This window comes from Bombus fervidus, chromosome 9 (assembly GCF_041682495.2).
Source record: "Bombus fervidus isolate BK054 chromosome 9, iyBomFerv1, whole genome shotgun sequence".
Lineage (NCBI taxonomy): Eukaryota > Metazoa > Arthropoda > Insecta > Hymenoptera > Apidae > Bombus > Bombus fervidus.
In genome coordinates this window covers 5306063-5322992 of record NC_091525.1, presented here as the reverse complement: position 1 = coordinate 5322992, position 16930 = coordinate 5306063, and the positions used below count along the sequence as shown (strand labels likewise).

The 16930-nt window shown below is 31.8% G+C and overlaps 3 protein-coding genes across 5 annotated transcripts; 2 read left to right on the top strand and 1 right to left on the bottom strand.

The window, feature by feature from the left end:
* The first annotated feature begins 125 nt into the window (after window positions 1-125).
* Wfs1 (wolframin ER transmembrane glycoprotein wfs1) lies at window positions 126-5978 on the top strand. The gene is made up of 6 exons (XM_072010881.1): window positions 126-346; window positions 727-831; window positions 922-1138; window positions 1217-1440; window positions 1516-2720; window positions 2796-5978. Exons 1-6 carry the CDS (start codon window positions 289-291, stop codon window positions 3579-3581), a joined length of 2595 nt encoding a protein of 864 aa, XP_071866982.1. The 5' UTR covers window positions 126-288; the 3' UTR covers window positions 3582-5978.
* On the bottom strand, window positions 4954-8189 carry LOC139991081 (vesicular integral-membrane protein VIP36). Its single transcript, XM_072010896.1, has 7 exons — window positions 7940-8189; window positions 7592-7707; window positions 7226-7423; window positions 6986-7148; window positions 6153-6319; window positions 6007-6070; window positions 4954-5926 (listed from the first exon to the last, which is right to left on the bottom strand). The coding sequence occupies exons 1-7, from the start codon at window positions 8058-8060 to the stop codon at window positions 5775-5777; spliced, it is 981 nt and encodes a 326-aa protein (XP_071866997.1). The 5' UTR covers window positions 8061-8189; the 3' UTR covers window positions 4954-5774.
* Window positions 8190-9160: 971 nt separating this feature from the next.
* Window positions 9161-14373, top strand: LOC139990432 (uncharacterized). Of its 3 annotated transcripts, none has more exons than XM_072009654.1 (3): window positions 9161-9934; window positions 10607-10664; window positions 10839-14373. In XM_072009654.1, the coding sequence occupies exons 1-3, from the start codon at window positions 9792-9794 to the stop codon at window positions 12129-12131; spliced, it is 1494 nt and encodes a 497-aa protein (XP_071865755.1). In that variant the 5' UTR covers window positions 9161-9791; the 3' UTR covers window positions 12132-14373. The 3 variants fall into 3 exon arrangements, with proteins under 3 accessions (XP_071865755.1, XP_071865757.1, XP_071865756.1); XM_072009656.1 differs by having other exon boundaries at window positions 9163-9629; XM_072009655.1 differs by having other exon boundaries at window positions 9164-9795.
* Window positions 14374-16930: the final 2557 nt, after the last annotated feature.

Genomic DNA, 16930 nt, shown 5'->3' with positions numbered 1-16930 from the left:
CAAAGTTATTCTTATTTCTGTTATACATATATTTGAATTATCCTTTACTCTTGACGAATTCAAAATTTTCGTTTGCTCTTGACGTTTGTTCAGCAACCTAACCTTAATAATTGCGCGTGCGCAATATGGATTCATGCCTCAATGCTAATTTTTTAACAGTCGCTTTGTCAAGAAATCTTGAATGTATATTGGGAAAATAGTTTTTGATATTAGATAATTGATTCGCGTGGCATAACTAGTACGCAAAGCAAAAATATTTTAATAGTGGTCCTCTCAATTTTTGGAGCTATGGCTGGCATTGTACCATTATCTGGAAGATCTGGTAGAAAACAATGGACATTGCATGGTAACACAGCAATTTCACTTTCTATCTGTCGCTGAGATTTATGGTTTCTATTTTTTTTGCAATTCAATGGCGCTATGGAGTGATTTGAATGAAGCTATGGTATTTTCGTAACAATGATGAATGACGAATAATTTTTCAAATTTTTTGCAAAAATGTCAATTAAATGTTTTTACTCTTTTACAAAAACAAAATTTGACAGTTGTCAAATCAGAATAAACAATGATTAATAATATGATTTCAATGTGCAATAATGTCAAATGATTAAAGTATGTAAGAACAAATGAGTAAAACCCAATTGATTTCTTTTCGCTATAAATAACAAAAGCATTTTTGTTTTGTTAATTGAGGAGCAGAATCATAGTTCAATTGCATAATTTTAGATGGACCAAGAGGATCTCTTAGAAGATTACGGTCTCAGCTGGCTGAAGATGGTTGTCCGGAATCTCAAGTAGTTTTAGCAAAGCAACTATTGGAAGAAAGATGTGGTAGCAATGCACATTCTCATTTGTATTTCATTGAATACATTAATGTGTACATTATTTCATAATGTATTGCAATATTAATTATGCATTTAGATTTAGATGTTGACAAAGAAGAAAATGCGAAGTTGGGTGTATATTGGCTTACGAAGGCTTCAGAGCAAGGAAATTTGGAAGCAACAGATATTCTTAAAAAATGTTTAGCCACTGGCCGTGGTATCACACAACATAACTATTATGATGTCAAAAGTTGTCTTGATATGACTCAAGATGAAAAATTAGCCAGAAGAGCAGCAAGAGAAATGTTTACTAGGTATAAAGAATTGAATTATTGAATTTAGTAAAGTAATGTATTTATGTGTATATGTATAATAAATTTGATATTATACAGTTTGTCAAATGGTGAGGATTTTATTACAACAGAACAGTTACAAAAGCGTATGAAAGATGTAGCATCAAATTCATCTAGTGATAATTATTCTTGCTCGAACAATATAATACATAATAATTTACAAAAAGATATAAATGACATTTCAACTGATAATTTCCCTAAAAATGGACTTCCTGATGAATGTACACCTAAAAAAGATGAAGATAAAGAAAATGATGTTCATGGTGAGGAAACATCTAGTATCTATAATATTTGATTTCTATTAATAATTTATTTATTTATGGGATTATATTTTCTAGACTGGATGGATCATCAAGGAGAGAAAATTACAGAAGCAGCTCTAGTCTCTGCTGCTGCTAGCTATGCTCGTGGTATGCTCCCAATAGTGTCACATGCACTGTGTATGGTAGATCCATCTCAAATGGCATTAGATACTATACCATTACTACAAAGGCCTCTTATCCATCCCCTTGCATCTTTGAAACGTTTATATGTTTGGTTAATTGAAACGTTAGGACAAAGGGGAATGTCAATTAAGAAAATTCTTTTCACATCGAATATACACATACTATTACTTCTCTTACTGTACTCATTATTTGGTACAGAAAGTCTCATACTCTTTATACCAATGGCTCTATACTATTTATCTTTCGTTGTTATGGTTGTCGCTACTTTTCAAATGTTACAACGAAAACGCGAATTCAATAATTTTCGTATTTGGTCCGGGTTGTTTCTCAGTTATTCGGGCGGGAGTTTAAACCCCGATGAAGCAGAGTACCAATTCTGCTGTAAAAATCTCAAGCCTTATGGTCATTTTTTCCTTGCTTTACTCTTAAATTTAATGATCTATCCCGTCATAGCTCATCAATGGACACCTCAGTCAGAATTCACTATCATAGCGGTTACGTTAACATTGATAACATTGTTAAATTTTATATGGAAAGATTCATCCAAATTTCCAGATTTTTTAGCTCTCTTCAGTTTCGGTGTTCACGTCTTGGCAAAGTATCCATACGAAACAGATATCGTAGTTGCTCAGGGCTGGAGATTTCTAGATATAAGAGTCCCAACATTTGCTTCATACGTTGTTGGTAACGGTATTGAATTCTGTTTGAATTTTCGTGCAGTTTTTTACCTCCTAATTCCAGCAGTTTTCGCAAAGATGGCTGCTCGGGATAATTGGCGAGGAACATATCAAACGTTAATACCCCATTGTGTTACTTTAAGTTGGTGGCAGATAGCAATCTTTAGTTCTCAAGTTGCAACATGGTACGGCTTAATTAGGGGTGCCTTAGCATTAGTTGGTATGGTCCTTTTCTTACCACTTGCTGGATTGGCATCTGTCATATTACCAATCGTAGCTACTGCTAAGTATTTGTCAGAAAGCGATTTGGCAATGAGAATAATTGTAACTACTTTACTGGGAGGAATGCCATTTCTTGCCTCTTGGTATTTAAGGAAAACTCGAACACCTAAACTTAATTGGGTAATTACTGTTGTTCAGGTAAGCATATCAACATCAAAAAATCAAAGAAAAAAACAACATACAGAAGTTTTATTTGCTATATACATTTTATAGTTGGTCATGGGTATTAGTGCTGGCATGTTCTTATCATGGCCAATGATAATGGAGTACAAACAAGAACCAGATACGTATGAAGGTGTTTCATCACTTTCATGGGAACAATATCAAAATCATTGTCATCAGCCTGCATGGGAAGAGCTGTCATCCAAGGCACAGGTGCAAGTTCAATGTGCTAATTTGGAAGGAATATTAGTTTCATGGGAAGGTTATGTAACAGATATTAAGTTAAAATCAATAAAAAATAACATTGCTGCAATATTTAACAAACTACCTGACGGTATTAGAGACACAGTTAGTTGTATGTATGGTGAACCATACATAAACAGTTGCGATTCAAGCGGCGAATTAAGGCATGAAAAATGCAAACATTTTGCAAGTATTCAAAGACGACGAAACAAATGTCACTTCCCTGCTTGGAATAAGTATGAATTTGAGATCTCGGTTAAAATGAAGAGTGGTATGTGGGGAAGCAATGCGGAGATTTTATTGAATGCGGATCACTCCTTCACCAATTTTAGTCTAAATATATATCCAGGCGATAAAATTTGGTTTTCCGGTACATTCCTGAATAATGGTTTAGAAGATGAATCGTTACTCGGCGGATCTGAGCCTCATATTGAATTAGAAGAGATTGGTTGTCTCGCATGTCACTCTATTGATTTAAAATCTTACAAACGTTATAAATATCATATAACGGTTAGTTCACTTTTAAGTGATCTTTGTTTAGGTATAAAAACAGTCCTGAACTTTTTGTTGAATCCTATCGTAATGTTTAAATAGTTGCATTTTATGCGATCTATAAAATATACAGTATCAAATGTTCTGTGAAGTGTTAAGATAAAGTTGTTTACAACGAGATAAATTTCGATAGTATCTTGAACTTCCTTTCAAAGTATTATTAAGAGCAGCTAAGACATATTAATTGAAAGACTTTATAAAGAAAGGAAACAAATACAGGAAAAAGACAAAGCTAAGAGTGTAGAAGAAAAGAATTTACAGTGTTGTAAATATTAAGTCTCAGCATTTTTCTCCAAGATGATATGAAAGTTTGGTTAATTATATAAAAAGAATATTCTCTCTCTCTCTCTCTCTCTATAGTTATTTACTTTTCTATGATTAAATTTGAAATTATTGTTTAAATAGTACATTAGATTTTTAAGAATATATTTTTTAACTACTTTTATCTATTATCTATAAAAGAAAAAACATATTTTGATGTTACCAACACCTCAGGCATTAGAATTTCATTAAAAACTCATCAAGTATTTACGTCAAAGAGTACACTTATATGTATATACACGTATATTTTAAGATCGACATATTTTCATAAGTATTACTGCCAGTAATAGAGATAAATGCGCTTAATATTTTTCTATTCCGTTTTCGAGAAATCGAGAGGTGGAACCTTTTCGATTTTATTTTAACTTAATAGTAAAATATTGCAACTCTTTTTGTAATGCTAAATTTTTAATGGAAAATATCACCCGCATCTACATAATGAATTCTATCAACGTCTAAAAACGATATATGTAGTATAACAAATGTGATACGTGTACCTATATTATTGTTTCATTTCTTAGAACTCAATACCTTCACATAGATTTATGAAACTCGACGATGTTTCGAAATTAATTTAGTTGTTGAAATATCTTTACTTGTGTAAATGCTATGTGAATATTAATATGTATTTGAAGAAGTAGTAAAGATATATACTTGTATGATGTGTAGGAGTTAAAGATTGTTGTTAAATTGATGTTAAGTGTCTAGACTTTAAAAACATAAATGGTTAAAGAGTTTTATAACTGTCTGAAAGGAATGACAGTTACATTATATATCATATCAGGACAATAGTAAAAGATTGTAGCAGAAACAAAAGACAAATATAGATGTGCCTTGATGTTTTCTGTTCAAATAAATATGATTATTTATAATAAAATATATTTTAAGAAGCAAAAATATTGTCATATTAAATGTTTTGCTTGAGTCGCTTATAAACTTATAGGGAATATATTTTGATACGAAATACATATTTGTTTTTATTTATAATCTTTTATGTTTTTTCTAAGATAATTGTATTTTTACACGATTTAGTATATATTTATTTTGCGTATTTGGCAACAAATGAAGTACATTATTTTCACGAATAATAACATTACGTTTCTTAACAATTGTTTATTTGGAGATTTTGGTTCCCTTTATCTTTTGTATAAAACCGAGTTGTACAACGCGAAATCACTCTAATCTCAGATATTGATAATGTTGCTTTTTTATGTACAAATATAAAATCTACATCAATAAAGTCATTTCAATCATACCGAATCCACAGATATATAGATAGGTTAAAGCGAGGAAGAACGCTTTTGTAGAAAGTAATAATTCTTTCCAGAATTTGTTTTGCTATTCATAATATTGTATTTATGTACGATGTTTCGCAGTAACGACGTGAATTGTGATATTGGTTCAAAGAATTTATTCTTTTACTTTTGTCTCCTGTGATTAAATTATTGTAATTACTGTATTTCCAAACTAAAATTCATTTGAAAGATAAAATCGGTATGTTTAATTCTTACGCAAATAATTAAACTTATTTCTATAAAAAATGCATTGCAGCAACTGAGACAATGACATGAAAACTTTGGTAAAGGAACTTTGTATTGTTCATGATAAACATTATTGAAACTAGAATAGCGGATAGCATAATTCAACACGTCTTATGATTGCAGTAATCATTTATATATTATTACGATCCTTTGCTGTCGTTTTTTCATCAAAATACCTCTGGAACGATATTCTCAAAATCAGAGATAATATGTATGGATATTGTGTTTGTTATTCTAATATTAAGAGAAACAGTCTTATGAACACGTTATGACTACATCTTGTTTTTTTTTTTTTTTTTTTTTTTATAGAAAGAATATCCGATAGAAACGAGAAATCCAAAAGTAAAATAGTTTATATATAACGCATTGTGATTTAATAAAAACGTTTCCTACTGTTTTCTTGATGCTTCTGATACCACATTATACCTATTACCACACAGGCAATTAATGTGAGCGCTACTACGAGCATTAAAAGGAAAAACATTATTTTACTTAATGCAGATTGTTTTGGATCATCCACGTGTTCTGTAAAGAGAGAATTGTATGATTAAAATGAATACAAGAATATTTCATCAAATACATTTTATACAACATTTATTACGTACCACGAGGTGCATCAAAATATGCAGCTGATGGTAGAATATTGGATCTATCTTCTTGATCTCTTGGCTGGAATTGAAATGTGATGTATTGTCATAAATAACCATACACATTTAAGAATTGTTTAAAGTACTTGAAGAATACCACTTACATCATCTGGTAAATCTAATTCAAATAAACGAATAGATAAAATATCATGATTATCGGATAAGTCTCCGGTAGTTGCAGAAATTCCAAAATAATATCCTGTAGGCAGCTTTATATCTTTTACAGAAAAGCACTCTTTCCAGGCAGCTTTGTTTGAGAAATCTGTAGAAACTATAATAAAACAACATGTTGGGAAACATTTATCAAAATATGACTATATATTATATTTTATATTTATTCTATGCATGTTAAGCTGGTTTATTCCATGCTTATTACAAATAAGGAATAAAAATTATATAAATTTAACTAAATACATATAATACATAAGCAGATATCTTTTTATATATTTAGTTTATAAAACTTCATGCAAATTCGTTGCTTGTTTAAATATAGGTATTGCAGGTATAATATATTTATTACATCTAATTATTTACTTGCAATATTTTCAATGATATGTGAAATGAAGTAAAATGAAAAGATGACAAATAATATATGAAAAGATGAAAATATCACTTGCTGAAGTGGAGGCACTCCATGATGTAAGCCACAAGGCTTCAGGGTAAGACCTTACTGTAATGTCAATTTATAGAATACCACATAAAATGATCGAATACATAGAAAGCATAGCTATAAACATCTACTTCAAGAAAAGTAAGATGAATATTATTAACGTTGAGGATATTAGTTGAGTACAAATGAATGAAAAGGTTCATTTATTAGTAAAATACAGTATTGAAATACTTTTTTACTTAATATATGTATAATGGGACGCTATACGCAGTTACATGACAACATTTTTGTCATGCCTAAAAATATTTTATACTAATATGTACTTACCAGTTAATGTATCCCTTTCATATCTCATACTAATATGTGTATCATGTTCTAAATTTCGAAAGTTTGCTTCACAACCTGCAATTTGTGTATGTGTTCCATCACGATCATGATCATAATGCAAAGAACCATTATTGACCATAGCAGAAATATAAGGATGTTGATGCTATAAAAACCAAAATAGTTATCATGATTTTGACATTTTTAATTTATAATATAACTAATGTTATATCATGTACATACATTGTGTGGACCATTGTGATTGCTATATGTATCCAAAATTATAGCTAACCCTTGGAAATAGTCTTGATTACCAAAAACAGGACCCGTTTTCATCCTTTCTCTTGCGTACCAAATCACAAAACCATCACCAAATAAATCTTTTCCTTTTCCATGAACTTTAAAATGAACTTGGAGTTCCCAATTTCTTACATGACATGGCTAAATAAACAAATGTCAGGGAAGCATTTCTATTAGGCTTCAATTGCACCATCCTGATAATTTTAACTAAATAAAATCTTGTATGAATTTAAAAATGTGTGGAAAAAAATTAAAGAACAATCTTCTATGATTTTGCTTTGTTAAATTACCAAAAAGCTTGAAACTTACAACAGAATTCCATATGGCACCCTGTTTACTTTGCGAGTCTGGAGTTAATCTTATATAGTTATTCGTAACCATTGTACTACCCATAAAATCCCAATAAGGTATTGTCATTCCAGACCCTAAATACGTAAAATATTTACATATATTAACATCAGGATTTATCAATGTAATAAAATTACATTTTGTCTTTGTTATTGTTTATTTTACTAATGTAACCTCAAGCTTACTATTATTATAGCATACATGTACATTTGAATCATATTCATCTCATTATAAATACAAAAATATGCACGTCATGACACGTCGTACCACAAACCGTAATCTCAACAAAACTATTCAAAATTCACAAACCTTGATATGGTCTGATCAAACAATGTTCTCGTTTCATATAGTCTTTTGTGTTCCATTCTGCTGTTACTAATTCCAATACACTAATTAATATCCAACACGATAATACGTTCATTTTATACATTTCATACGAGCACAATAGTACTTTGAATGCTAAACTTGCAGTTATACGCTGCGATAATTATGACGCGTGATCTGTAAAACCAACTATCGGAATCATCAATTCCATGATTTTCGATATCCTGAAATTAGTCACTGAACCTATTTAGTTAACAGTCAAAATTCAAATATTCCTTCACTATATCTAGATACTTTTATCGGTAAAAATCAGTGTTGCCATATAATTCTAGTAACAAAAGGTACATGAAGACTATACCAGAAAAGCACATAACGATTAGTATCATGTTTTTTTTGCATTTTTTGAAATTTGAATATCTTCATATATATCTTTTAAAAAACATTAAAATTTACTATTCATAATTATAAGTAATTACGAATAGAATGTATTTGAAAATAATAAAATTTGTTTACCTTCGGATAGACTGAATATTTCTGCATTTATGGAAAATTAAAAGGTGCAAATATTTTATTTACTAGATGAAACAAATCCTTATTTAAGTTTCACTTTTTAAATCATTTGATAAAAAAATAAATACATAAACATCAACAGATGCACAAACATGCCTAATAATCAAATATCAATGAACATTTGAAATAAGCAAACACAGTCAATTTTATCTTATTATCAAGTTGTACTTTATGATTTGTATAGTCTGTTTTTCCTTATTTACATATTTATGTATTTAAAGCTAGAGAACAGTAATTATAAACATCATATATATTATATAGTTATACAAACTTTCTCTTAATATTATAACATTTTTTTATTTACGTGTATTAGTTTTTACCATCTACTATTTATATGATATGTTTTTATAGCAAGTATAGTTAGTAGATCTTAAATTAGTGTTTTTTTGACATATTATGAAATAATATTCAATATTCTGAATTATATATAATATAATATATAAATATAGAAAAATATACTACATATTATATATCAATCGATTAATTTTAACTCATAGATTACGACATATACTACGTAGAACTTCATGAAATATGACTTTGCCATGTCGTGTGCCAGAAATATGTCTAATCCTTCCATTCGAGTGTATGTTTTATATAAAACGGGACCAACGCGGCAAACGACAGCAGCGCTGCGCCATACTCGTGTCGGATTGTGTTATTTGTCAACGGAATTTGCCGCTAGTATCGAAGGAATAAAGTAGCCGGTCGTGAGTGTGTGCACGTGTATGGTTAGCGTACGGCGTTGACACTTTCCTCTGAATACGTATCTCCGCTGGATCAGTTACGTAAAATATCTTAATCCCATTAAGAAGTTCCAGAGCGATAGTGACTCGAAAACTAGCGATAAATTTGTATGAGTTGCCGAGGTGGCTGTTTCGACGTGATCTTGGCGCGTACATTTACACGATCTCGAAATCAAGCGGCGTATTACATGGCGTCTGTGTGAATTATGTACGCTAATTCTTAAGTTACGATATATTATTGCGTTTTGCGATGTGCTTTCCGAATAATATTCTATACTCAAGTACGTAATGTTATAAGTGAACGGGGAACAAAATTAAAGACACAGAAATAGAGAAAAAAGAAACGATCGAGATATATATCTGTAGGTAAAAGGCAAAGTAAAAGCACAGTTAGATAAACTCGGTCTTCCGTAACTAAACGACGGGGGCTTGTTGCATCTACGTGGGTGAGGGTAGACCTACGAAAAAGGGCGTGGAAAGATTAAACGAGTTAAATAGCCAAGACGTAAACGTACGCTAACATTATGGGTAAGACGCCAAAGAAGGCGACACCTGGGGGCGATGAGAGGAATTTGTACAATCGGAGACTGAAGGCAACGACCGCGCCGCCAAATCCTTCTGAAACTAGCTTGCGCAAGAGACAGCGCAAATCCAAGATTTCGAACAGGTTTGTAAAACCAATCAGCCCAGCGAACAGCAAGTTTATCCATAGTTTCTCTGTTTAGTCTTCTCGCTTGTTAGTACCTCCTTTTTCTCATTCTGTCTCATTCGAGTTATTCGAGTTAAACGCGTCTCGAGTACAACAAATCTTTTTTTGATCGCCTTTCTACAAACGTCGCCGGATACACTGCCGCCTGTGGATAATCTTTCTTTGATGCTACGTGTTTTTTTTTCTTTGAAATATCCGAGGCAAGTATTACTTAATTTTGTCAGAAGATAAACATTGATATCTTGCAAACGTTTCATAGATCGAGACTTTTTATATTTTCTCATATATTTTTTCGAATTTCTCAATTCTCACAATCAGTTGATTTACGTATGTAAATTAAAATACACAAATTGCGAACAAATTTATTGAGAAAATTTATGAAATACGTGTTGTATGACTATAAGCTAGAAATAATTGGGAATAAATGGGCAAATAGGCAAAAACGTATAGGTCTAAGATTTGTTAAATAGATGCTGGGGAGAAACTTTGGTTTAGCTGCTTTGTCAAGTTTTTTTTTTGGATCAGTACCTCTCATCACCTCCAGAATTTCTTGCTCTGTGAAGATTGATTATAAATATCCGTATCATTCTTTTTTTAATGATTTTGAACATTGCAATACTTTTATTTCAGATCTAAATTGAATACCTTAATAAAGAGAGTACCACATAATCAAAGGAAAAACTTTAAAGTGAGTTCAATCATTTCTTATCTTCTTTATATTCTATTATCTTATATCTAACATTATTTCTTTATATCTAATATCACTTTAAGCTTTATCATTAATCTTCTAATTTTTAATCATTTAAAAATCTTCAAATGTTAATTCACTCGCTAAATATGTGGAATATTATGTTTGTTATAGAGCAAAATTCAGGAGCCAATGAAAGTTGAATTAGAACGTTCTGCAAAACAGGGAACAGGAAATCCAGATAAAACAGCTGGAAGCTCTAAGGAAAAAAAATCAGTTGTTCCACAACAAAGTGAAGAATCAAATTCTGCAAAGATGCAGCCAGAATCAGAAGAGGCAGACCCAAAGCTAAATCCAACTGTACAGGTGGAATATACTAAAAATGATAGTTCTAAAGATACACAGGAATCTGATAAGGAGTATGTTAGTCATATTCCTTCCGAATCCATTTCAGTGTTGAAAACACAGGATGATTTGGAAAATGCAGAAGTAGTGGTCGAGAAAGAGCAATTGGAATGCCAGAAGGAAGCAAGTAATTCTGATAAAAATCAAGAAGATTGCCAGGAGAACGATCTAAATTTACATTTTGAAATAGAAAATAATATTGAAAACACAATTAAAGAAAAGACAAACGATGTAGATTTAAAAAAGGAAACCGACGAAAAATGCCCTTCTGAACAGGAGATGACAAAAGACGATATACATGAGAAGGAAGACTTGCAAAGCGAATCTCAAACCGACACGGAAAGTAATTCGGCAGATGTTATAGAGTTCACAACGTCGGAAATATCTGAAGCATCTGAAATTTTATCACAGAATGATGTCGAGAAGGAAAAGGAAAAAGAAATGGAAATAGCTGAGGAAAGCATCAGCAAGAATATATCGTTCGTTTCGTACGATCCTTCGATAATGTTGAAGGACGTGCAGATTAAGTTGAACGATTGCTTGAAAGAGAATTCGAAGTTATTCGACACGAGTAACGCTAGTCACAGTATGTCGAGCCAGCCGCCGAAGGATATGTCCTTCGGGAAGACGCTGAGAAGCATTTCTGGCCGGCGTTCTCTCAGCAGAATGCGTCATGTGACTTTGCGCGAGTACAGGTACTCGCCGAGCGATTCGATGTTCGTCAATACATCGAGCGCATCGTTGCCGCAGGACGAAGCAATGGATTTTAAGATTCTTCGTTATAGTACCGATTTATCTGACACACTTTCTACCACAAATGGTAGTTCGACCGAAAGAAAACGAAAACTTGACACCGAAGACTGGAATTCTATGAAAAAGCAGAAAACTGAAACCGAGAACAGCTTGTTACATAGTCCTATCAGTTTATTGAAAGGGTTACGCAAGCCTATACAAGTCTCTACCCCGGTTTCTGACTTGAAATTTAAGACTGGTAGATTGGAACTGGACGAGAATAGTAAACCAGCAAACGAAGGTAGCAAAAAATGGTGTGCTATCATGTAAATTACCATCGAATCGCATCATTGATGAAAAAGAGTTTTATATATCTTTTCACACGAAGGCAGCGATTCATGTCATCCTGTGCGTCTTCACAAACGTACTAGGTACATACATGCGTTAACATATTATCGAGTTATAACGCTGAATTATTTTTCTTTAATAGCGTAAAGAGAAAAAATTTTTTTCATTTATTCGTATCTGTTTCTATGTTTGTTCTTCTTCCTTTTTACGGAAATATATTTATAGCACCGTACTTTTTCTAAAGCATTTTTACTCTTCATACGAGTTACGTATAATAGACCGTGCAATTCTACACTTCAGAGGCTCATGAAAAGACATCGCGTTCTTAATGAATAACCTTTTAAACTTTGACTATATATATTATGTGTATATTATTAAGTCTTATATTTGTAACTAGCGGTCGAGTATATTTTATATAAACAACAGAATGTAATTATAGGAAATATGTAATGGTAGAATCCCCCTTCTCGTCACTTGAACAAAGCTATTTCATCGAATAGGAAATTCACGGTATTATGGTATATAATCATACAATGGATAAGATATATTTTTCGAATATGCTATATATCGTTCGCGTGCGTTAGTTTGATCGCATCGATCGATTCTCGTTTATGTACAAGATAACATTGTTCGTGAGTCAATGGAAAGATAAATCACACTTTTTTTTGCCCGTTTCGTTCGCTTCAATTTACATATTATAATAGATACGATGCAACAAATTATTTTACTTTTTGACGTTATAAAGTATATTTTCTCACAGTGTAGACGTAAATCGGTTAGTATCAGAGAATACATTTTTTAGGAGGAATAGGTTTACGTTTCGATAAACGAGTAACTAAGTCAATTGAAAACTTGAGGGTATTGTATAAAATACGTTTACCCTGTGCGTCCGTTTGTCGAAGCAATTCTAGAGCTTACATACTTTTTATCGCGGAATTCACGAAAATCTCGAATTAACGAGATCGTAGTGGGAATTTTACATATTTATATAGGATAAATCATTGTTACGAGATAGCTCGTATTTTATGGACAGCGTTTGCCATGTTCAGCGATGAAGCTAAAAATATTTAAAAATATTAGATTTGTCAATCAACGTCGAATAAATTTCTCTATGAAGGCCACAATCGAAAACATCATAAGTCACATAATTCCTTCCTTTTATGGAACAATTTTAGGACTCAATCTATTTTCAATCAATTCTATATAAACATTTACTTTTGATTTTAGAATTAAATGTGTTCTTCTCTTGAATATGTAACAGCTAAGTAAATATTATTCATGTATTACAAAACATCATGGATTTATCATCTAGTTTCAAAGTGCTTATATCTTCTATCAGATTATTTTCATTTTTAAGTATTCCATATCAAAATATTTTTTTTATGTCACTAAGTGGGCTGAAAATCAAAAAATCAAGGAACATAGATTTACTACATTTTTCCTATGTGGTCTTCATTTGGTGGATTGAAAGTCATAGTAGTATAAGTCAAGATTTTGGGAATTTCGACCTGTTTCAATCTTTAAAAGTGTCATTTCTCTAGCTTCATAATTAATTAAATATTAATTTTATTTTCTAGAGCGACGACTTGATACAGTGTGAACTTCTTGCAAAAGATAAATGCAGCACACATTATTTTATTTGAAAAGTAACAATACATTGACTTATACTACAAAGGATTCGAAACGATTTCGAAGAAAATCGCATGCGATTCCACAGCTCGTCGCTGTCCGTGAAGCGTGCTCGGTACACTGTTCTTTGTTGAACAATTGTTTGCCGATTGTTATGTAGATGGAACAATGTGAAACATTTGAGATCGAAAGTTTATTAAATTCGATGTAAATACTCGAGATTCGACAGAGCTCGCGTATTACGTATTGCGAGTACGAAACTGTCGAGTGTTTCGACCAAAGCCATAAAGCTCACTTTTTACCATTACACGTACGGTAAATACACAGAAATACATAGATAGATATGTATGGCGTATTTTTCAAACTGCTCTCCATGACATTTTTTTGATAACAGAGGCACATTCATCTCCTATGTAGAAATTCATATGCTCATACTTTAAGTGCAACTGTTAAAATTCATCAGGGCCAAACACGTAATCACCCCATGCACTTTTCTACATGTTACATTAAGCGAGAACACAAACAGGAAAGATTGAAACCATGTATGAATAATGTATATAGAAAATGAGATTTATAATAAACCTTGGAAATCTGAGAGACTAGTCGTTACGGTACTTTAACCTCGGCTCTCTTCGTATACCATGTTTTCAAGTACACGCGTTAACTCGCGGGAATGCAACCTGACAGCTGCAAACGAGTCAGTTACTTTGATACTATACGCTTAACGCGTTGACTGCCACGCGAATTTGATATATTTTATTCTGGGAGCCTTGATAGATTAAAATATGACAACTCCACTTCTTATTAAATTTTTTATTTCATTACTTAAGTGAACGATTAATATACAATTTTTAGGAAACAAACGATTAGCTTCCATAAGCTCATTTATCGGAGAAGCCGATAATGACAACTAATGGTAAATTCCAATATAAATTTAAAAAGACAGTCATTTATTATCACTTAGGTATCGTCAGTTTTTTGTACATTTCAATTTATAGAATTGATCAGTGTGGCTTCTGAACGACTCCTGTACTGCACTATGACATTGCATTTTTTCCAAAATTATTATTAATTATTGTATTTGCACGCCTTCTCTCTAACAGTGTTATAAGACATTCGCGTTGTTGAATATTTTTCGTTCTGTAAGATTTATCTTATTTTAAATGGTTTTAAAAGTCCAGAAAAGTAGCGAGTCATTGATAACCACCGTGACAGCCAATCTGTTAAAGGATAACTACGCTGCGCCTTAAACGAATTAGCTCGCATTCCTTGCAAGTTTGCTCAGGATAATTTCGAAATGTTTGAAACGCACGGGGCCTCGTATTTGTTCGAGAACTTATTGTACGTGCTTGCAGGCTCGTTAAGAATTTATCGCAGCTCGGCGTTAATCGTCGCATTAATCGCCGACTTTTAGGGCCACCGTATATTTCTCCGGACTGGTTTCTGTTTCGTGCTAATCGTGTTTCAAACGAAACTTTCTTACCTAACTCTTAATCGCTAGGATCGTTTCCGATTTTTAGTATTAGACTGGAGGACAAAGTATACCACCGTCCATAAGTATTTGGACATTTGCTGCAATACAATCGAAAGATTTATATTTTTATTATGTTTCCGAAGTCGTAATTAGATCGCAGATTTTTATAACGATTTTATGAATTCATAAGAATTTTCAAATTTCAAGAATACACATAACATGCAACAATATTCAAAGTATAATATTTGTTATAATATTTAGTGGACGAGGTAAAGATCCCATTTGTTTAATTAGGTTTATAAAAGTATGCATTTGCATAAAAATCCACAGTCTAGTTATAACAGAAAAGACGACTCTCTACTGTTAATTCACTAATCCTTGTCATAATTAAGATTATAAATCGATGGAAATTACGTTACTGTTATTATTGCAATTTCATGACAGAGAAAGTGAGAGAGAGAGAGAGAGAGAGAGAGAGAGAGAGAGAGAGAGAGAGAGTACAATATTTCTTATTTCAGAACTCAATAACGTTAAACAAATGTAATTAAAATTATTGACTGTATGAAATTATTATTTGCAATGATTACAAATAACGTTTTAATGGTATTATTACAGAATAACGATATTAAAACAAAATTCTCGTGGAATGAAAACTAAAGTATACAATATCTGTATTTATTTATAATGAATGGTTTCCCGAAGTCCACATAAACGTATAAAAATATATGCTCATGGTGTTTCGAAACTGTTTTAAAATCACTGAACTTAGGCATCTGCACAGAATTACTTTTCATTCAATTACGGCTTTTTTATTTTATTTATACTAATTAATATCGACTATCGTTTTCATCACTATTTACTAACTATATATATTTGACCGAGATAAGGTGGTAGGCCAAGATTAGATTAAAGAGTTTTATTCGCAATAATGTGAAAGTTCCAAATACTTATGGACACCGAATTAGGTGATCGTTAAACGCTAATCCAATACAGCTTAAGTTTAAGCAATGGCGATATTCATTAAAGGACAAAAGCATTAACTTTCTTATACGAGACGGCGTATTCATTTAAGTACATTAACCCACTAAGGGCACAAACGTTTGCGTTAACGCAAGTTTTCATTTAAAACGCTTCTTCTGTCAATTTACGTTATTGAATTCTGTATTTCTATTCCTATTTCATCTTCTAGCTACATCGTAGAATCTTTTTGAATAAATCGAAGATCAGTACAAGTATGACTGCCCGAAGTATCGCAATTCACGCTATCCGGGTAACATTTTTCTCATTTTTTCTATGAGAAAAGATTGTTTATTTCCGATGAATTTATTGTATAAAAAATAATACTAAAAGTTTGGGAGTATAAAAATGCAACAATTTCTTGCATTTACAATTTTCATTTTTCAATCATCTTTACAAAGGATTCACATTATCATACGTATATTCAAATGTTCCATTAATGATATTCCAACAATTGATCGTTGTATAGATTCGCATTGTTCTGTACCTTTGTACATTCTTCAATAATATTGCGTATACGTAATTTTTACACTTACTTCACTATGAGGTCTCTAATGGATTAACTACGCCCAGAATTACTATGCTCGACGTACAACTACTCACGAAATGATTTATCGCGAGATTTAAAGCGCTTATATGATCTGATTACTCTCGAAAAAAA

Coding starts and splice junctions, on each gene's coding strand:
- LOC139990432 (XM_072009654.1), top strand. CDS start 9,792: ATGGGTAAGACGCCAAAGAAGGCGACACCTGGGGGCGATGAGAGGAAT. Junction 9,935..10,606: donor AAATCCAAGATTTCGAACAG/GTTTGTAAAACC, acceptor CTTTTATTTCAG/ATCTAAATTGAATACCTTAA. Junction 10,665..10,838: donor ATCAAAGGAAAAACTTTAAA/GTGAGTTCAATC, acceptor TGTTTGTTATAG/AGCAAAATTCAGGAGCCAAT.
- LOC139991081 (XM_072010896.1), bottom strand. CDS start 8,060: ATGTATAAAATGAACGTATTATCGTGTTGGATATTAATTAGTGTATTG. Junction 7,424..7,591: donor GTGCCATATGGAATTCTGTT/GTAAGTTTCAAG, acceptor TTGTTTATTTAG/CCATGTCATGTAAGAAATTG. Junction 7,149..7,225: donor ATCACAATGGTCCACACAAT/GTATGTACATGA, acceptor TGGTTTTTATAG/CATCAACATCCTTATATTTC.
- Wfs1 (XM_072010881.1), top strand. CDS start 289: ATGGCTGGCATTGTACCATTATCTGGAAGATCTGGTAGAAAACAATGG. Junction 347..726: donor AAAACAATGGACATTGCATG/GTAACACAGCAA, acceptor GCATAATTTTAG/ATGGACCAAGAGGATCTCTT. Junction 2,721..2,795: donor GGGTAATTACTGTTGTTCAG/GTAAGCATATCA, acceptor TACATTTTATAG/TTGGTCATGGGTATTAGTGC.